The 20,478-nt window shown below is 38.0% G+C and overlaps 2 protein-coding genes and 1 pseudogene across 2 annotated transcripts in view; 2 read left to right on the top strand and 1 right to left on the bottom strand.

Moving 5' to 3' along the window:
* dnaaf11 (dynein axonemal assembly factor 11) overlaps window positions 1–9,282 on the bottom strand; it is a 43,976-nt gene extending 34,694 nt beyond the window's left edge. Inside the window, 6 exon segments of the mRNA XM_062429298.1 lie at window positions 3,567–3,753; window positions 4,486–4,709; window positions 5,512–5,684; window positions 6,207–6,284; window positions 6,375–6,542; window positions 9,273–9,282. Coding sequence (XP_062285282.1) covers window positions 3,567–3,753; window positions 4,486–4,709; window positions 5,512–5,684; window positions 6,207–6,284; window positions 6,375–6,542; window positions 9,273–9,282 — 840 coding nt within the window.
* The window catches only part of LOC133991108 (tripartite motif-containing protein 16-like), a 445,082-nt pseudogene that overhangs the window by 407,553 nt on the left and 17,051 nt on the right, over window positions 1–20,478 (top strand).
* On the top strand, window positions 9,880–17,272 carry LOC133991125 (B-cell CLL/lymphoma 6 member B protein-like). Its single transcript, XM_062429596.1, has 4 exons — window positions 9,880–10,214; window positions 12,917–13,026; window positions 14,204–14,333; window positions 16,034–17,272. The coding sequence occupies exons 1-4, from the start codon at window positions 9,899–9,901 to the stop codon at window positions 16,861–16,863; spliced, it is 1,386 nt and encodes a 461-aa protein (XP_062285580.1). The 5' UTR covers window positions 9,880–9,898; the 3' UTR covers window positions 16,864–17,272.

The raw sequence follows: 20,478 nt of genomic DNA, 5'->3' as shown, positions 1-20,478 counted from the left end.
TCAGGAGAGTAGTTCTGTGTAATTCAGACGTCACTGAGCATGTGCAAGAAACACAGTTCTTTTCACAGCTTTGTTAGTTTGTTCTGCTGCATATCACAACCTCTTTGCTTCATCCTACATTATACATTTCTCAGGAAGCTTCAGTACAAAGTTAAGAGGTTGTGATAGGAACAGTACAACAAGTTAGTGAAGCTCTAAACTGAACTGTTGCTAATTTAAAGGACCAGTGTGCAGGATTTAGTGACATCTAGTGGTGAGATTGCAGATTCAAACCAGATGAATACCCCTTCCTTTTTCTTCCAAGCATACAGGAGAACCTAGAATCTCTAGATACAGTGTTTAGTTTGTCTGTTATGGGCTACTGTAGCAACATGGAGGGCTCCGTAGAAGTGGACCTGCTCCCTATGTAGATATAAAGGGCTCATTATAAGCTAACGAAAACACAATGATTCTTATTTTGAAGTAATTAAACACTATTTAAAATACACTTATGAACATTATATTACATTTCTGCCAAGCCCGTCCCACAAGATGCCACTAAATTCTACACACTGCCCCTTTAATCTAATTTTACAGAGAAATTGCCAAGATGTGAAAGCAAGTTGAAGTTCTTTAAATCCAGTATTTCAGGTTAATTAAAATAAAGTTCGTCCTCTGGTCTCTGGCGGGCGTCACTGCCAGTATCCTCTGCTCCTCAGTGCACCTAAACACATGCAGCGTCAGTAAATCATCCAGGATTATTGGCAGGCTCCACCTCACCGACGGATCCATTACTCACAAACACATAAACAAAACGTCAGAACAAAATCCTCTCTGACCCTCTGAATCTGCTCATGTCTCCGCCGAATCATCCCGGAACAGTTTGCTCCTCTGAAAAGCTCCTCATTAACCCGACAGATGAACCTGCGCTCAAGCACCTGAGGACCAAGCCTCATCTGTCCCGCTAATTGTTGTGTCAAATGTAATATTTATGTCTGATTTTTGCTGTTGAGCTGACGTTTCTTTCCATTTTGTACTAAAAAAAAATGATTCTGACCTCAGCCATGTGGTCATTAAAGTGATTGATTGATTGATTGATCTGTTCACTAAGCGATTGGCTGAGAGGACAACATGTTACACTAAAATCACCTGTAGCCTCAGCACATTTCACCATCAATACTAAAGACAAATGGTTTAAAACCTACATTAAGCTACTGAGGTATATAACACTACATGGCCTTGAGTTAGACAGCATGCAATGATATTTTAGAGTACACTTCTAACTTTGACTCTCTGACACACAGCAGCTCATTAAAGAAATGATTTTCCCAGCAGAGGAACTAAACCAATCTAACATCATCGAGCCAAGTTGGACCTCACCGATGCTCCTGTGAAAGCAAACCCCTGCAGCCAGGTTCAAACATCTGCTGGAAAGTTTTATTTATGTCTTAAATTGTTTTCAATTATCTTAAATGTTCTTATGGCTCAGGGAGTGCTATCTAAATTCCGTTCTATTGTTGTCTGACCCTCAATATAATGACAATAAAGCTACTACTAGAGGAGTGGAGGCTGTTAATTCATGTTTCTATCGGCTATAGCAACATATCTGCTCTGGAAATATCTTCCTCGGAGGAAAAAATTCAAATCTAAAGGGAGAAATTGATATTTTATATTATTTGCTTTCAGGATGGTAAATGGACTGTACTATATCACAGTTTTCTGGTCTTTTGACCACTAAAAGTGCTTTTACATTACATGTCACATTCACACATTCATACATTGATGATAGGAGCTGCTCATCAGGAGGGAGACTAATATTCACACACCATTGGCGTAGCCATCTGGAGCAATTTGGGGCTAAGTATTTTTCCCAAGGACACATCGACATCTACTGGAGGAGCCGAGAATCGAACCTACGCTCTTCCCATTGGTGTACGACCGCTCTACCTCCTGAACCACAGCCGCCCAGTACAAACTACTTTCACGTTATTTCAATTAAATACCGTTCCACCATCCGCTTACATAGCTGGAGATCTTATTTCCATACAGAAAGTCAAATGCTGCATAAAGTAATGATGTGTTGTTTTATTGTAGGCAGAGCAGACGGTCACACTGAGCCTGATTGCATCCTGCTACACAACACAAGGAAAAACAAATTAGCTTTCTTTCTAAAATGTCCTTATTATCTAACTTACAAACATGAACACACAACCTCTCTTGCACATTAGTTTGTTGAACAAGTCACCAAACAAAGATTAATCGGGGAAAATGCACCACTGATGTCTGTTAGAAGCTGGATTAGCTAGTTAGCTGCAGCACATTAAACAACAGTCACTTCAGTCCAGCTAAATGTTGGTTTGGTTGTTGCTCTTCAAACCTTCTGTTAGTAACATTTCTTTATTATTCTCTCTTCTTTTTTTCATTATTATTTTTTATTGCTGTTGTGCTTATTATTTATTGTTCTTTATTATTTTTTATTGATGCTCTTCTATTTTTACTGCCCTCTTCGCTGCTGCAGTACTGTAAATATCCTCATCATGGGACTAATAAAGGAATATCTTATCTTAACATGCTGTCTGTCCATGACTTATAACTACAGCAGCATGTACATACGGTTTGATACCAGTAGTCCTCCAGCACCTGTCAATCAAACACAGATGCACATGCTTCTCCAACTGCAGTCATTAAACAGAGACACAAACACACCCACTGAAGTCGGACATTTCCCCCAAGACCCTTTTTCTTCATTACAATAAAACAAAACTATACAGAAGACAAATTATTACATGTGTGTTCAGTAGAAGCCTTTATGACTGCTCAGGTGTTCATATACTGCTGGTCAGGGGCTGCATGTGTCAGCTTCAGTTATCTTTAACAGCGGGTTTGATCTGTTGAAGTGTCATTTAGAAGAAAACTGAACCAGCCTGCTGATTGTGTGTCAGTGTGTGCTGCAGCATCACCTGCATAATGTTTGATGCTACAGTGACATCTGGTGGTGAAAACATGGAACTACATCTCTACATCACTCAGTTATGTCCAAAGTCAAAAATCTGACAAAAACCTAAATGCATCTTTTATATTGTAAATACAGTTTGGTATTATTTAAGTGGAAGTCATTAATATTAATTATTTCTTGGACTGTTTTTAATGTTGTTTTATGTCAAATTATTAAAAACTCAAACTGAACTCAAAGTGTTTCCAGTTGTTTTGTCTCCTCAGGTTGAAGAGGGAAAAGATCACTCATACTAAGAGGAATGATAAAGGCGTATAGAGGTTTTTTTTCTCTCCTATATTTATTCAAAATCATGATATATCAATTTGAGAGCATGATTTTATTGATTTCACATTCAGATTTTTGAAATAATTTCATTTAAAACCCTGCCCTCACACTCTAGTAGCCTCTGTTTATGCTTAAATTATAGTTTTTCCCTATCTTTATTCACGAGAGTGGTATATTAATTTGAGAGTATGATTTAAGATAGGAAAACAACTCCATAAAGGTGGAAGTTAGTTGGAAGCTAAAAAAAATGCCTAATAACTGTAATAACTGACATTTACATGACAATAAAAATCTAAATCATGTGCACTTACTTCTCTTCGGCCCTCTTCTTCTCCTCCAGGTGGCGGTGAGTCTCCAGACGAGATTCGGGGGTAAATGAACACGGCGTGTGCCAGAACTCCTTCTCCCGTCGCTCCTCATCCGAGTCCGTGATCTCCTCCACCTCCTGGTTCTCCTTATCCTCCTTCGACCCTGGACTACAGGGACAGAAAACACTGTTAACTAAAGGCACACAGTAACACTTCAGTTACCAGAGTGAAAACTTTAATCCTTCCAAGTTCGGTGTAGTTTATTTAATTAAGGTGAAAAGAAGCAGTGGTCGTTGATGTGAGAGACTTTCTAGTTTTTAAACATTTCAGAGGGAGATATTGTATCTGACAGCTGGATTTACTGCTTTATATTTTACATTTAACATGAGATAAATATGTTTGTAGTGAGCTAAAAATCTTCTTCTGAACTTAAATAAACTGGATTCTTTCATCTTACTCAACCTCTTTCTTCTTTATATCTTTCCTTCTTTGTCTTTTCATCTTCTTGGTGTCTGAATTTAAGTTAGTTGCAGTTTCAGTCTGACTTTGATTGAGCTTATTTGTAACACAGGTAATGATCTGAGCTGTAATGATCTCTGCTTTCTGTCTGCAGTCTGTTGTTATGCACATATAAAGTTGTAAAAAGCTGATTAGAAACCTGGTTGCACATATACGAGGCAGAGTAATCAATGTTTTCAAGGAGTAATCAACGTGAAGAAACTTTCATTTGAGTCTGTTTATATGACAGTTAAGAAATCAGCTTTCTGGAGCCGACTGTAACGTGCTTATTAAACTGCATGTAAACTCACTGGATGACCCACACATCTAAATGCAGCTCTTATCTAAAGAACAGCTTCAGTATTGTAATGAGTATGAATTCATTTGGAGTCAGCAGGAAATCATTGTGTGTCTCCTCACTTTGTGTTGTTGATGTCAGTGTACCAACGACCGTCGAAACCCGGCTTTCCCTCCTTGTCTCCTTTCCTCTCCTCTCCTGCCGCCTTCCTTTGTGCCTCCTCTTTCTCTCTTGCTCTTTTCCTCACGTATTCCTGCTCCTGCTGCCACACTTGCCTCCTCACCTCCTCCAGACCCTGAAGGGCTCGAATCTTCTCCGACCGGTTGATCTCTGTGCCGTCCAGAAACTGAGGACAGAAAAATAAAACCTTCAGAATTGAACAGATTTACTTATTTTCTTTCTTAACATTTGGTTTCAGCACCAACCTGCTGTTGTTGATCATTTCTTAAGCTTTGCCTTTCAGCTTTTCCAGCAGTTAAAAGATCATTACAGCTCATTTTAAAGCTCTAATGATCATTTCTAAGAGTTATTATAACGTTATTCTCCCTGCTGGTGCTTCTTGCCCTGTTGAACTTCTGAAGTGATGTGTGTTAATGTCAGCAAATAATAAGAGAGTTATCCTTTAAAAGATTATGATTAAAAATGTTTTTGGGCTAAAGAAACACATAAACTGAAAAAAGATTACTGTTATTAACTAATTTGCACAAGTACACAAGACATGGCGACTTTCAGACAAATTTCAGCTTCTTATATAATGAAGGAACATATTTTAACACCAAACGAACCATTGTAATGCAAACTTTTATTAATAAAAACTTTCTCTGGTCGCTTACTTCTTTCAAGAGCTAGCAAAAGACTCACTGTGTTTTCATAAAAAACAAAAATCATTGCGAATACTATAAAAAAATGTTCCTGTAACCTTCAGTAAATCACATAATTCTCATAATGTTACGATTATTTTATTATCATATTTTTGAATACTTTTTGTTTTATTGCTTTTGTACTGACTTATTATTTATTGTTCTTATTCTTTTTTATTGACACTCTTATTTTTATTATCCTCTTATTGCTGCTGCAATAATGTAAATTTCCCCATCGTAGGACTATTTCTTTCTCTGAGTTGGTATTTTCAGTTTGAGTGAAGTTACCTTGAGTTGAGGCAGCGAGGCCACCACATACTGTCTGTATCCCTCAAACTCAGTGCAGGGGTTTCCCACCAGGAAGAGTTCCCTCAGGTGAACGTTGTGCTGCAGAGACTCAACGCTGCTCAGCCGACCGACGAAGTTCACCGTCAGATCCAACTTCTGGAGACTCTCACAGCCTGCAGACACCAGAACGAGCTGTTTATGTGACTCAAGACCGCTGAATTCATTATTAACCTTCATCGTGATTTGCATAGTTTCTACTATTATGAAAAGAAATGACTTGTGACTTATTTTAACATGTAAGAAAGACACACAGCTAGTTTCCATCATGTATTTTTACTTCAAACTACAAAAAAGATTTTTTAAATTCCCAAATAATGTATGCTGGGAAATCTGCTGATATACTGATCGTGTTTATTTAGAAACTTTATTTAATGAGTCGAGTGAACAATATTGAAAAAAAACCCTGAAACTTTACTTTGGCTGAATTAACTTGAAATTGTAAATATTAATTATAGATATTAAGTACAATGTATAAGAAAAATACAAGATATATATATATATAAATAATGTACTTAAGTAAAGGTTGTGACTAAATATTAGTTGATTTCACAAAATTCTTGTGTGATATTTTAAAGTGTGTCCAGTTAAAACATTTTAATGCCTCCAAGTTAAACAGAAACTGTCTGTAAACGGACCTTCAAGGTTTTCAATGACTTCGATATTGTTCAAAGCCAGATTCAGATACTCCAGCGTCTTCAGGCGGCCCAGGTTCTCTAAAGAGGTTAAAAACACGTTGCTGTTAATATTTTAGATATTATTATTTATAATCAAGTTATTATCAGACTCACAGATGGATGCGTTACCTATTCTGGGGATGAGGTTGTTCTGCAGGTAGAGGATCCTCAGGTCTCTGCACCACCTGTCGATGTGTTCGATCCTCTCGATGTCCTGCTGATGAAGAGAAACTTCTTCCAGAGAGAAGATCTCACACTCGTTGTGCTCGGCCCGCCGGCGAACCAAGTCCTCTGTGACTGGACGGACACACAGAGGGTCAAACATGTCTGCTGAGGACAGACTCACTAAGCATCTTCTTTCTTTGTCTCTCATCTCTTTACTACATTAAATCAAAGTCAAATCAAGTCTTCTATGTTTCAAAGTTCCTCTTTTTATTACTATACTTCCACCACAGCTCAACAGGGAAACTCTAAGTTACTGCTACTACAAAAAGTACTGCTAATACTACTACTACTGTTAATACTACTACTACTACTACTACTACTGTTACTACTACTACTACTACTACTGTTAATACTACTACTACTACTACTACTACTGTTAATACTACTACTACTACTGTTAATACTACTACTACTACTACTGTTACTACTACTACTACTACTACTACTACTACTGTTAATACTACTGCTATTTCTATAACTACTACTACTACTACTGTTAATACTACTACTACTACTACTACTACTACTACTACTACTACTACTACTACTACTGTTAATACTACTACTACTACTACTGTTAATACTACTACTACTAATACTACTACTACTACTACTACTACTACTACTGTTAATACTACTACTACTACTACTACTACTACTACTGTTAATACTACTACTACTACTACTACTGTTAATACTACTACTACTACTACTACTACTACTACTGTTAATACTACTACTACTACTACTACTACTACTGTTAATACTACTACTACTACTACTACTACTACTACTGTTAATACTACTACTACAAAAAATACCACTTCTACTACAAGTACTACTACTACTGTAACAACTACTACTTATACTATTATTACTGTTACTAGTATTACTGCAAAAAGTACTAATTCTACTATAAAAAGTACTACTTCTGCTACAAAAAGTACTTCTACTATAAAAAGTACTACTACTATAAAAAATACTACTTCTACTATAAAAAGTACTACTTTTGCTACAAAAAGTACTACTTCTACTATAAAAAGTACCACTTCTACTATAAAAGTACTACTTCTACTATAAAAAGTACCACTTCTACTATAAAAGTACTACTTCTACTATAAAAAGTACCACTTCTACTATAAAAAGTACTACTTCTACTATAAAAAGTACTACTTCTACTATAAAAAGTACCACTTCTACTATAAAAAGTACCACTTCTACTATAAAAGTACTACTTCTACTATAAAAAGTACCACTTCTACTATAAAAAGTACTACTTCTACTATAAAAGTACTGCTTCTACTATAAAAGTACCACTTCTACTATAAAAGTACTTCTACTATAAAAAGTACTTCTACTATAAAAAGTACCACTTCTACTATAAAAGTACTTCTTCTACTATAAAAGTACCACTTCTACTATAAAAAGTACCACTTCTACTATAAAAGTACTACTTCTACTACAAAAAGTACTTCTTCTACTATAAAAAGTACCACTTCTACTATAAAAGTACTACTTCTGCTACAAAAAGTACTTCTACTATAAAAGTACCACTTCTACTATAAAAGTACTACTTCTGCTACAAAAAGTACTACTTCTACTATAAAAAGTACCACTTCTACTATAAAAGTACTACTTCTACTGCAAAAAGTACTACTTCTACTATAAAAGTACCACTTCTACTATAAAAAGTACTACTTCTACTATAAGAAGTACTACTTCTGCTATAAAAAGTACCACTTCTACTATAAAAGTACCACGTCTACTATAAAAGTACTTCTACTACAAAAAGTACTTCTTCTACTATAAAAAGTACTACTTCTGCTATAAAAAGTACTACTTCTACTATAAAAGTACTACTTCTACTATGAAAAGTACTTCTTCTACTATAAAAGTACCACTTCTACTATAAAAGTACTACTTCTACTATAAAAGTACTTCTTCTACTATAAAAGTACCACTTCTACTATAAAAGTACTTCTACTATGAAAAGTACTACTTCTACTATAAAAGTACTTCTACTATAAAAAGTACTTCTTCTACTATAAAAGTACTTCTACTATAAAAGTACTACTTCTGCTATAAAAAGTACTACTTCTACTATAAAAAGTACTACTTCTACTATAAAAGTACTTCTACTATAAAAGTACTTCTTCTACTATAAAAAGTACTACTTCTGCTATAAAAAGTACTACTTCTACTATAAAAAGTACTACTTCTACTATAAAAGTACTTCTACTATAAAAAGTACTTCTTCTACTATAAAAGTACTTCTACTACAAAAAGTACTTCTTCTATTACTTGTACTACTGTTACTACTATAAGAAGTACTACTTCTACTATAAAAGTACTACTTCTACTATAAAAAGTACCACTTCTACTATAAAAGTACTTCTACTATAAAAAGTACTACTTCTACTATAAAAGTACTACTTCTAATATAAAAAGTACTACTTCTACTATGAAAAGTACTACTTCTGCTATAAAAGTACTTCTACTATGAAAAGTACTACTTCTACTACCTAATAAACACATTTAGCAGCAATATGACAAGTTAATCGTCTTATTAACATCGTTATTATTCACTGTTATAATGACATTAGGTAAAACACGTCAGTCTAAATAATCTGCCTGCATTAACTGCGCTAAAGAGAACAAACTGAAACCGGTAAAGATCATTTAAGCGTTGAAACGTTAAACACACAACCAGCAGAGATTATTATCAGCATTAAAACACACATAAAGATGTTTTAATGGGTATTTTTGAGCGTTAAACTGGTTTTTAGATGTGTGGTAGCTTACTGTAAACCATCTTCCTCGCTGTTGTCAGGCGTTGCTATAGAAACCAACCTGGTGCTGCGTTCAGGTGACATGGGAAATACGACTACTACAGAGCTGACTGGGAAAAAAGAACTACTTTTATTTGTACACATATTTTACTACTGTATGTGGTCTAGATAGATAGATGTACACTTTATTGATCCCCTTGGGGAAATTTAGGGTCCAGCAGCTTAATACACAAAGACATCAAACAACAATATACTAAAACATTAAATACAAAATACTAAACAAAATAATAAATACTAAATAAGAAGAAAAACTAAATACTAAAAGTCTATTGTACTACTGTATGTAGTACAATATATATATATATAGTGCTGAGATCAAATTTAGGGGTACTTCGGAGTGTTAGTTTACGAGGCGTACCCAAAGGCATCACTCTGAAGCTTTTATTTTGAAAGTTGCATTACGGAAGTTACCAAAAAGGACCAGACCGACAACAAACAACAGCTGCACCTCCCGGTACCTGCAGGTTAAACCCCCAAACCGGACACCGGAGCCGACCTGCTGCCCCTGTTAATGCCCGTTTAACCCCCTCACCCTCCCGGCAAGATTACCGTCGCCGTCCCCCGGTTCCCCGGTTCACCATGACGACCTACCGGGCGTTTCACTCCCAGCTGACGTGCATCATGGAGGCTCTGGCCAAAGCAGCCGTGGCGGAGATCTGCGAGCTGGTGGACGGAAGCTACGCGGCGCTGCAGGTGGAGATCAGCCGAAGCCGCAGAGACAACGAGGCTCTGCGGAGGAAGCTGCAGATGATCGAGGGCATCATCCAGCGGGGGGGCCACAAGGGCCACCGGGGCCACCGGGGCACCACCGTGGCGATGCTGGACTACCAGGAGCAGCAGGAGGAGGAAGAGGAGGAGGAGGCCGACGGGGGGCTGATGATGGATTTCACTGTGGGTGAGTTTCAGGGGCCTTTGTCACTCAGTCAGTCTGATATGTGTAGTTCAGTGTCAGGGGCGCACTGGAGGTAGCAGCCCCAACTAAATGGGACCCCCATAATAAACAAAAAGGCCCCCAAACAGCTTAAAAACATTAAACTAGCCCGGGGCCCCCAACTAAACGGGACCCCCAAACAGCTAAAGATTTATTATGATATTTAGATATGAATCAATGAATTATGTTTCTATTCTAACTCATTTCAGCCCAAAATAAACAAACCAAAAGGCCACCAAAGAGCTTAAAAACATTAAACTAGCCCGGGGCCCCGACTAAAAGAGCCCAAAACAGCTTAAAGGGCATGTATCTGTTTACTACTCACTGGGCCTGATTTACTAAGATCCCAAATAAAGGTACTAAATTGCGTGCACAGTGCAATAGATTGTGCATTTTGCAGGTGATCTACTAAGAATAACTGTAAATGAAAACAGGTGCAGACAGCAGTATTGAAATGAGGGTTTTGTGTCTTAATGGAGAGTTTAGACGAGCAGAAAGCTGCAAGAACAAAATGAAATGTGATCAGGTTCTAGTGGAAGAGGTTAACTAATATATTGACTTATAACAACAACTAATATTACCAGAGAAACCCACATATGGGAGAGTATTAGAGATAAAGTCAATGCTGTTAGTAAAACCAGGAATATTAACACAGGTGGAAAAAATCCGTCCTGTGTGTATTCTGTCATTGTGCCTCCGTCTCTTCGTCTCCATGGTAACAGCCGGTTAATACCTGACCTTCAAATGTAAATCACAATGCGTGTGCTAAATAACATATTTGCATTTTCTCTTCCCTGTATTTTGCACACTGGGGTTGAAACGTCTCATATTACATTCATTATGGTAAACGTACTAAATGGACAGTGTGTATTATCTCAGTGCGCTGCGTTAGTAGATCAGCTTGCACATTTTTTGCAGGTGATGTCAAGTTTGCACACGCAGACCTTTAGTAAAACTGTGTGTAAAACTTCTACTGCAGAGGAAAACACTGCACTTTTACATTTATCTGACAGATTAATGTTAGTTTACGCTGCAGGTTCAGATGTATTATTTATGGGAGCCAATTTCTGCCAAAAAATAATGATGTAAGTCATTATAATGAGAAACTATCTCGAGACTTATTGGTATATTTTGAGATAGTAAGTCATTATTTTTAGCCACCAAGTCGTTATTTTGAGTTTCTTTCTCATTATTTTTGAAACATTATCTCATTATTTTGAGACACTAAGTCTTTATTTTGAGATAGTTTCTCATTATTTTGTCTTCCAGGATTTTTTCTTTTTCATCACATTGGCAGAAATGGACTTTGTTAAAGACCGTGTAAAGTGAATTCAGACATTTTCTTCTAAACACATTAAATAGGTCATAAATGTATTTCTAAAAAAAGGTGTAAAAAGCATTTCAACCATTTAGATTTGAATTGTGGAGCTAGGCTTCACAAACTCTGTTTCAACATTTCTGTGTCTGGATTTAATGGCATAAACCCGCCACTGCTGCTGTAGAGGTATAAATACATTCAGCGCACACTACTACTAATACAGTCTACAGTTAGCCAGTTAGCTGAGTTAGCCGCCGAGCTAGAAGCCGAGCTAGCCACCGAGCTAGCCGCCGAGCTAGAAGCCGAGTTAGCCACCGAGCTAGCAGCCGAGTTAGCCGCCGAGCTAGCAGCTGAGTTAGCAGCAGAAAGCTCTCAGACCTAGCGTCCATGTTTCTGGTAGAGGTGATGACTTTGATTGACAGGTGACACTCGGTAGGGGGCGGGGCTTCAGCGGACTCTCCCACAGCGTTTGGGAGCAGAGAAATAGGCAGACTATTACACAACTTTGAAGCCTAATTTCATATATTTGGCGATTTTTTTTTTAATCATTTAAATTTGGCAGGGTGGTTAACAACACACTTTTCTGTGGTATGTCAAACTCAGAACACATATTTATTCTTACTTTACACGGACTTTAATTACTAATGAAACTATCAGCATTACACAAGAATTAAAAGCTTCACCTTGAACAGTAAATGTAACTGCAGGACTTTTACTTTGACGGTATTTTTCACTTTGCTGTATTAATAGTTTGACTGTTAATAGTTGAATACTTCATCATTCCCAGTTAGAGAAAGGGTGAAAATATAGCAGAATGTGTTTTTCTCTTGAGGCAAAATCACTAAAATCTGCCTCTCCAGCAGCTCACACCAGACTCATTGGCAGTGATTAAAGTGGATTCAGTTTTTATGAGCTGCATATTAATATGTGGAACATGTAGAATAACAAACCTCACTAAAAACTTACTAAACTAAAATTACAACTTTTCCAACCTCCAGCAAAAGTGTGTTTGTAGCTAAAGATTTACATTCATGCAGCACAGTGATGCAATAATATAAGCTGCTGTTTAATATCTGATATTAGTGATTCAGAAAACACTCTGATACATATTATTACAGAACATATCCTGGTGTTTATCACCTTTTTAATGACATAAAATAACCAGTTAACAGCGTGGAAATCCATTTAACACACCAACAAATAACAGAAGGTTTGATATAGTAAAGGTGACGAGCTTATATATATTTTATACTATAATATATATTTACAGTTTGATCGTCCCACCAGGATCACTGTAACTCACTTTTCTCTCACTTTCTTTCTGCATTTTTATTTTTTTTTTGCTCAGAGCATGCTTTACCAACCAGCGCGTTGCAGCTGCAAGCCTCGAGTTTCAAAAGAAGTGAACGTGTTCCTGTGTTGGAGGCGACTCCACCTGTGAATCCTGTAACCAAAGAGGTGAGAGGAGGAGGAGGAGGAGGATGATGTTGTTGTGGCAATTTATCCTTTAAAATAAAATAAAATAAAATAACTCACCTCTGTGCCCCAAGCTGCCCTGTAACCTTCAAAACAAAAGCATTAACCACCACTATCAAACTCATTTAGATATATTCTTTAAAACAAACAACAAATCTACACAAACGCTCACTGTGAGGCCGGTTGTACACTTTTTTATTCCATGGAGGGAAAAATAATCTATGCACTCTGATTTCTACACAAATCACAAACAGTGAGAAAGTTGTGGTGGTTGAATAGTTAATATAACTTAATATTAACTTTCAATTAGGACTTTGAGGTTTGATACCAATAAAAAGATGCCAAGAAAACTTTATTATTAAAATTAAAATGATTATTTATTCATTTTAATTCACAGTTTGGTTCGATTTAGGCTACAAAACCTCTTAGTTATTAAAAATACATACAATGTAGTTCATCTTCTCAAACTATAAAATACATGCATTATGCAGCTACAACAACAACAACACTATAAAAAGAAACTAATTATCTTTAATATATAGTGCAATATAAACTGAGCTTTATTGTGAAAGAGCAGCTATGGTCATGAGGGTGAAATAGCACTTTAATGTGTTATTAATGGACATTTTCTTTTCTTGCATGTCATTAATATTGCACCCCGACTTTTAACTATAACTAAGCGCTCATGTAGTCAAATGTGAACATAAAGACACTGTGTTGTGTTTACATTAAAAGTCAATATCAGCTTTTTTTTTAAGCATCATACGGGTATCAAACCTCACTTTTACAACCATTATTACTTCCTCCAGTTTAATGTCTGGATTTCTAAAAGCCCCGACTCCTGACTCAATGCTCATATCAGATCAGATAAATATGATGCCATACTTTAAAGATTACAGTTGGCACCTTTTGTTTAATCACTTTAGACACTGTTTACTTTAACAACGGGTTTCAGCTGTCCTTTAAGACCAGGAAAATCCTGTTTTTCTGGATGTTCTGGATGGGGATGTGTGTGTTGGCACAGTTTGTTTGTCTCCGTCAATGTTTTGATAAAAGTTTTGAATAAAGTAAAAACTCCCTAACTGCCTCCAGGAACTTAATCTGTGTTACATTAGCTGCATAGTCACATTTATTGCCGTCATTGTTTTTCTTCTCTCAGGATTCTTCGTGGGCCGCAGCGGACGAGCAGAGCGATGAGGACGTTGTTTTGATAAAGGAGGAAATGTCAGGAGAGGAAGAGACGAACGACGCCGACGCTGCAGACAACAAGCTGCTTCTCAACGTGGACGGTACGACAGGAAACGTAACGGACACGAGAGGAGTTTATTCAGAAGAGTGAACACACACACAGACAGAGAGAGAGAGAGAGAGAGAGAGAGAGAGAGAGAGAGAGAGAGAGAGAGAGAGAGAGAGAGAGAGAGAGAGAGAGAGAGAGAGAGAGAGAGAGAGAGAGAGAGAGAGAGAGAGAGAGAGAGAGAGAGAGAGAGAGAGAGAGAGAGAGAGAGAGAGAGAGAGAGACTCGATCAAACCAGACACATAGATCTGATTATCACCTATAACAGATAAGATGAAATAAGATAAGCTGTATCTTCATTGATCTCACTTGGGAGAAATTCAAATTGACACAACAGCACATTGGGTAAAAAAGTATCAGCATAAGGGTGAAAGTGATAAATAAAATATTATATACAGTAAACAATCTGTCTAAATAAATGTGCAATAAGCAGAAGTTCCTGAGATGATACACAGTACTGTACAAAAGTGTTAGGCCACCATTAGACTTGTTGTTTTAGCAATGCTATAATGATCATATATAATTATATAATATTACCAGAAAATACAGGAAATGTGTATGAAGTTTTCTTTACAGTAAAGTAGCAAGTATTTAGTGTGACCTCCCCTTACAGTTGAGCAATAGCAGGAACCTTAAATAATAATATTTAATAATTCATGTTACATTATGTGTACATATTTCCTGTATTTTCTGTTGGTAGACTTTTGCACAGTACAGTACATGTTTGTAATGTTCCTGGGATTAACATAGTAATGACAGCATCAGTGTGTTTTTCAGTAGAAGTCATTTCCCTTCAGTAGGTCAATATTTACTGAGGCGTGTTGCTGCCACGCCACAAAAAGTCAACAGGATCAGTATTACATTATAATTAGGGATGGGTATCAGTACTCGATACTGGGGCTGAGCAAAAAACCAATATAATATGGATATTGTGATATTTTATATATATCATTTTAGATTTTGAATATTGTAATATCATCATATGGAATAAGTGTCTTTTCCTGCTTTTAAAGGCTGAAATACAGTAAAATGATCTGCCTTTATCCACTTAGTCTTTATATCCACATTACTGATGATTATTTATCAAAATTATCATTGCTTAAATATTGCATAAGCTCCGATACTCATCTCTACAATATTGTCAAAATATTGAAATCGAGGTATTTGGTTAAATATATGGTGATTGGTAGGTTTTGGTCTTTTGACTCCTTTTAACAATCGCGTGAAGCCAGACCTCTCTTATCTGTGGTTTTAACCACCGATAAAGCCTCACTTCTATCTACTAACAGCTGGAGGAAAATAAACACATCAGTTAGAGATTATGATGTTTGCCCCTCTCCTCACACCAGCACTGAAAAACAGACCAATGAGAAAGTGTAGGAGAACATCACAGGGAGTCCAACACTGCCCGAAACCAACTATGAGTTTCATGTTATAACCTAATAAGTTGATCCTTCTTTTTCTGGCGTGGCAGCAGTACGCTTATGCAAATATTAAAACATAACAGCACAAAGCAAAAAAAACACACACAGCACACATACAGAATACAAAGCTACACACAATAGTACGTCACATACACAGTAGAGTCAGTGGTAACAGAGCTGACAGGGTTTTAATGTGGTTTTAAATGAAGAATCTCCACCAATCACTTCTCTTCTGTCGTGTGTTTGAAACTGTTCTCTGATCTGTGTGAAGGAACGGAGGCGCAGCGGTCGGACGTAGACGACAGTGAAGAAGGACCGTCTGGGCTCATCATCTCCGCCTGCTCGACTGTCGCGAGGTCCACGTGGGAACACGGCAGCAACAGACCGCCAGAGCGACTCGAGCCTCGATTCGAATCCCACAGTACACCTGGGTCTCCGGGCCTAGTGGCGGGGGGCGCCGACGACAGCTCTTCAGATGTCGTGTTTGATTTTGCGTCGGAGTCGGACTGCGAAACCACAAGAAAACAGTTCCTCTCCGGGTCGGGAGGAAGCCCCGCCTCCATGCACGGGACATCGGACCTGAAACGAGGCGTGTCCCTGATCAGCTCCCTCCCCTACGACACAGAGCTGGATCTGTGCTCCTCGTGGACCAATCAGGGGCTGCCGAGCATGATGACAGTCCCTCACCAGCAGTACCTCAAACCGGACCACCGGCCGTCACTTCTGGATAAAGTGTCTGACTTGAACTCTGCCAGTTTCCCGTTGGCGCTGGGCCTCGCCGCGTCCAGACTGGAGCCTCTGGACCTGAACCGGTACTGCAGGGACCGGCGCTTCGTCTGCAGCTACTGCGGCAAATGCTTCACGTCGTCGCGGAGCCTGGAGACGCACGTTCGCGTTCACACCGGCGAGCGACCATACAGCTGCGCTCAGTGCGGGAAACGCTTCACGCAGTCGGGACACCTGAAAACGCACCAGAGCGTCCACACGGGGGAGCGGCCGTTCGCCTGCGAGCACTGCGGCAAGAGGTTCGCCGGGAAGCAGAACCTGAGGATCCATCAGCAGAAACATCACCCTGCCGAGCAGAGCGCCGCCGCCGTTTAACCCTTAACTTCCTGTGTAACTTGAACACTGCAGGTTGACCCACTGATACATATGCACTGATGGTACTGAGACAGGTCAGAACCTCACTGCTGTTAACTGAACTTCTGATTTAAACTTTTTTTTTTAAGTTGAAGGCCTTTTAAAAGGAACGGGTGCTTTTACGTTTAAAAAAACAAACTGATTCATACTTGTGACTGTTCTCATCCCGTCAGGCCTTACAGATTTTTAACTACGTTTGTTAGAAAAAGGCGACGCAGAGCAGAACGAGTGACTGTGACCTGATCCAGATCAATTCTTACCTCAAACAGAACGCGGGCCGTTTTGGGTCCGCTTCGACAACTTTAGGGAAAAAAAGTGCCAACTGCCTTGGTGAGAAGTGATTCCTGTAGCGAGCCGACTCCTGTAAGAAGCATGTGAATGTTCATTGGTTGGTGTATATCTGGAATTAAAAGCGTGCAATTCATTTTCTGTTTGTTTCGATTGTGTCATAGATTTAAACCATAGACTGTATATAAGAAATGGACGTAACGTCCATGACGTCACCGATTGGTTTGTGGAGTGCTGCTCGGAGGCCAATAGTATCGGATCTGAGCAGCGCCATCTTGAAAATTTCCGGTGCATGCCGGGAAAAATAAAAACAGGGATTCTACTTATATGGGCATCAGGAGGAGCATGAGGCGCCCTCCTGAACCTGTGAACCAATCAACCTGTCAATCACGACGTAGCCACGCCCTAATGCATACCCTGCTTTATCGTCAAATATAAAATCAGGGAGGCCAAAATTTCACAAATGAACATCATACTGCATTGAAGAAGGCTTTAAACTAGCGATTGAGACCATAAACACATTTTGAAAACGTTTACTGAGGTTAGAAATCAAGTGAGAAGTTGGTGAATTCTCCATTGACTTGTATAGAGACGGAAGTCCTTTTGACACCAAAACGGTCGCCCCCTGGTGGCCTTTTGAGAGAATGCAGTTTTAAATTACTTCCGCGTTGGCCTCATTTCAGAGGACCGGAACTCCCCGCCTGATTTAAACTCACTGTATGAAAATCCATCTGCCTGTTGAAGTGTTGACTTTCTGTCATTATTTATTGAGATATAAGAGGTCAGCATTAAAATAATTAGTTGACCAATTGATAGGAAATTAATCAACAATTCTGATACTTTGAGTCATTTGAGTAATATTTCAAGTAAAAGATACCAATGTTTGTTGGTAGCAGCTTCTGAAAAATGAGGATGTTCCGCTTTTCTTACTTTAATTTTATCATAAATTGAATATCTTTGATTTGTGTACTGTGATGTCACTGAAAGGGTTCTTCTTTGGGTTTTTTTTGTTGTTTTTTGTTTCTTTTATAGATTAATTTTTTATTTATGAAGTAGTAATATCAATTTATGATTATAATGGGTGATATTTATAATTGCAGGAGGGGAAACTTGACAGGACCACAGGATTTTACTTAAGCTAAGATAATGAATCCCACATGTGCTTTTAATGATAAGAAGTATTTATTTAGAAAAGTGACCAATCAGCAGTGACATTATTGAAGTATTGCTATAAAAGGATAATCCTGGTTTACATTGGGAGTTTCATGTTTGTAGGTTTGTCCGTCATAACTATCAGTGATCATGTGTGCTAGAGATTAGTACTCAATTGATCAACAGGAAATTACTTGACAACTATTTTGATCAATAAATCATTTTTTTGTCATTTTTAAAAAAGGAAAAAAATACTAAATTTCTTTGTTTGCAGCTTCTTTAATGTGAATATGTTCTGCTTTCTTTAGTCCTTGAGTTGGTGTTTGTTTGACCATTTTCTGGCATTTCATAGACCACAAAATTCGAGAAAATAATCCACCGAATATTCGATAATAGGGTTGCGACAATCAATTGATAGAAAATATATCTGCAACTATTTTGATAAATACATCGGTTTAGTCTTTTTTTTTCTCAGATGTGAGGATTTAATGTTTCTCTTTGTCAAACTTGACAGTCAAATGAAAATCTTTGGGTTTCAGACTGTTGATCAAACAAAACATAACAGATATTTTTCTTACATTGTATAGACAGAGAGATTAATCGAGAAAATAATCTGCAGATTAATTAGTAATAAGAAATAATCGTTATAGTTGCAGCCTGAATTTGAGACCAGTCAGACTTATTTTTAGTGATGTGACCACGTTCAGGATGGGGTTGGTACGGCCGATGTCCACCCAATAACTGATGCAATGTTGTGGGGTTTTTAACGTTCATCCCTCCAGGCTTTATGTGTCCTTTCTGTCTGTGTGTGTCTGTCTCTCTATACAATGTCCAATAGAATCACAAACAAATGCTTTTCACACAATAGAAACACAGAGAAACACCAGCTGACTGAACTCTCACTGGTTCTACTGGTTTCTGAAAAATCCACACGCTGACACAGAACAGTGTGACGATTGTAACGTTTAAGTTATCTACTTGATTTGATTCATTTGGATGTTTGAAGCTTCACATTAGCTTCAGATAAACTTTTAACCCTTTGTAGGCCTGCTCAACCGTTCAGTAGAGGTCACTTTGTGTCATGATATCTGGTCAAAGCCAAAATCTATTTAACTTTTTGAGCAATCATTACCACTTGTATGAGGTATGTAATGCAGAATGAGTCTCTAACATCTTTTGAAAACATTTGAGAAAATTAGGTCTTAAAACATCAAATGTAGGGTCAATGAGAAAAAAATGGCCTCGAAGAGGAAGGAAAGGCAAAACATTTCTTGGTGTGACCTATAAAGGGTTAAATACACTGTCCTCCATCACTTCCATTGTAAGTGCATTATGAAGGGATCTTCTAATGGTCATTATGAACAGGAGGAATCATAACAGCAAGAAAAACTGGTTTTACTGTTCATTTTGGGTTTCTGACTGTTAAAGACAGACTTGAAAAATTGTGAATACGTCCTTTAATAAAACGCTGGTATGAAACTCTTTAGTCAGACATCCAGCAGTACTACGGTCTAATGTTGAGTTTCTCTTTGTTCCCTTTTTACAGTCTAAACAATAGCCGCACACACGAACACTGCTCGCCATTCAAATCATGTACACAATAGAGTCCATTTACAGCCAGCTGGAGCCAGTTTGAAGATGTAAGAAATCATATTTGCTCATTTTTGGCAGCGATGTTGACTGTGCTCAATCATAACACTGAGTGATTGTAAGTGCTGACCCTGGAGCAGGCTTCGTTTATTTAAAAATGATTGATGAGGATTTATTTGTGTGTCGTGAACAAATCTAGCTGCAATTTATACGCGAGTACTTCCTTGGCTCATGAATGAAGTGGTACACAAGTTGAAGCAGCTGCACTGTGTGTGTTTGACCGTTCAGCGAAGGTCATCACTCCAAACTTCCGATGAAATCGAGTTGAGCTGCTACCAAGTGAAAAAACAGTATTTGATAGCCCTGCTCCTGCTGCTACAGCCTGCACACTCATTACTCCCACAGCTCCACCACCAGCTGCTGATACTTGTCCAGTTACCGCTCGCTGATCTCCCCCAGACCACCATCATGGACAAAGTAACACCCCTTCCCTCAACTTTCAACAGATCAGATCAAAGACGAGCTGAGGAGTCTCTGACCTATAGC

The sequence above is a fragment of the Scomber scombrus genome, chromosome 11, assembly GCF_963691925.1.
Source record: "Scomber scombrus chromosome 11, fScoSco1.1, whole genome shotgun sequence".
Taxonomy (NCBI): Eukaryota; Metazoa; Chordata; class Actinopteri; order Scombriformes; family Scombridae; genus Scomber; species Scomber scombrus.
This window is presented reverse-complemented; position numbering and strand designations above follow the sequence as displayed.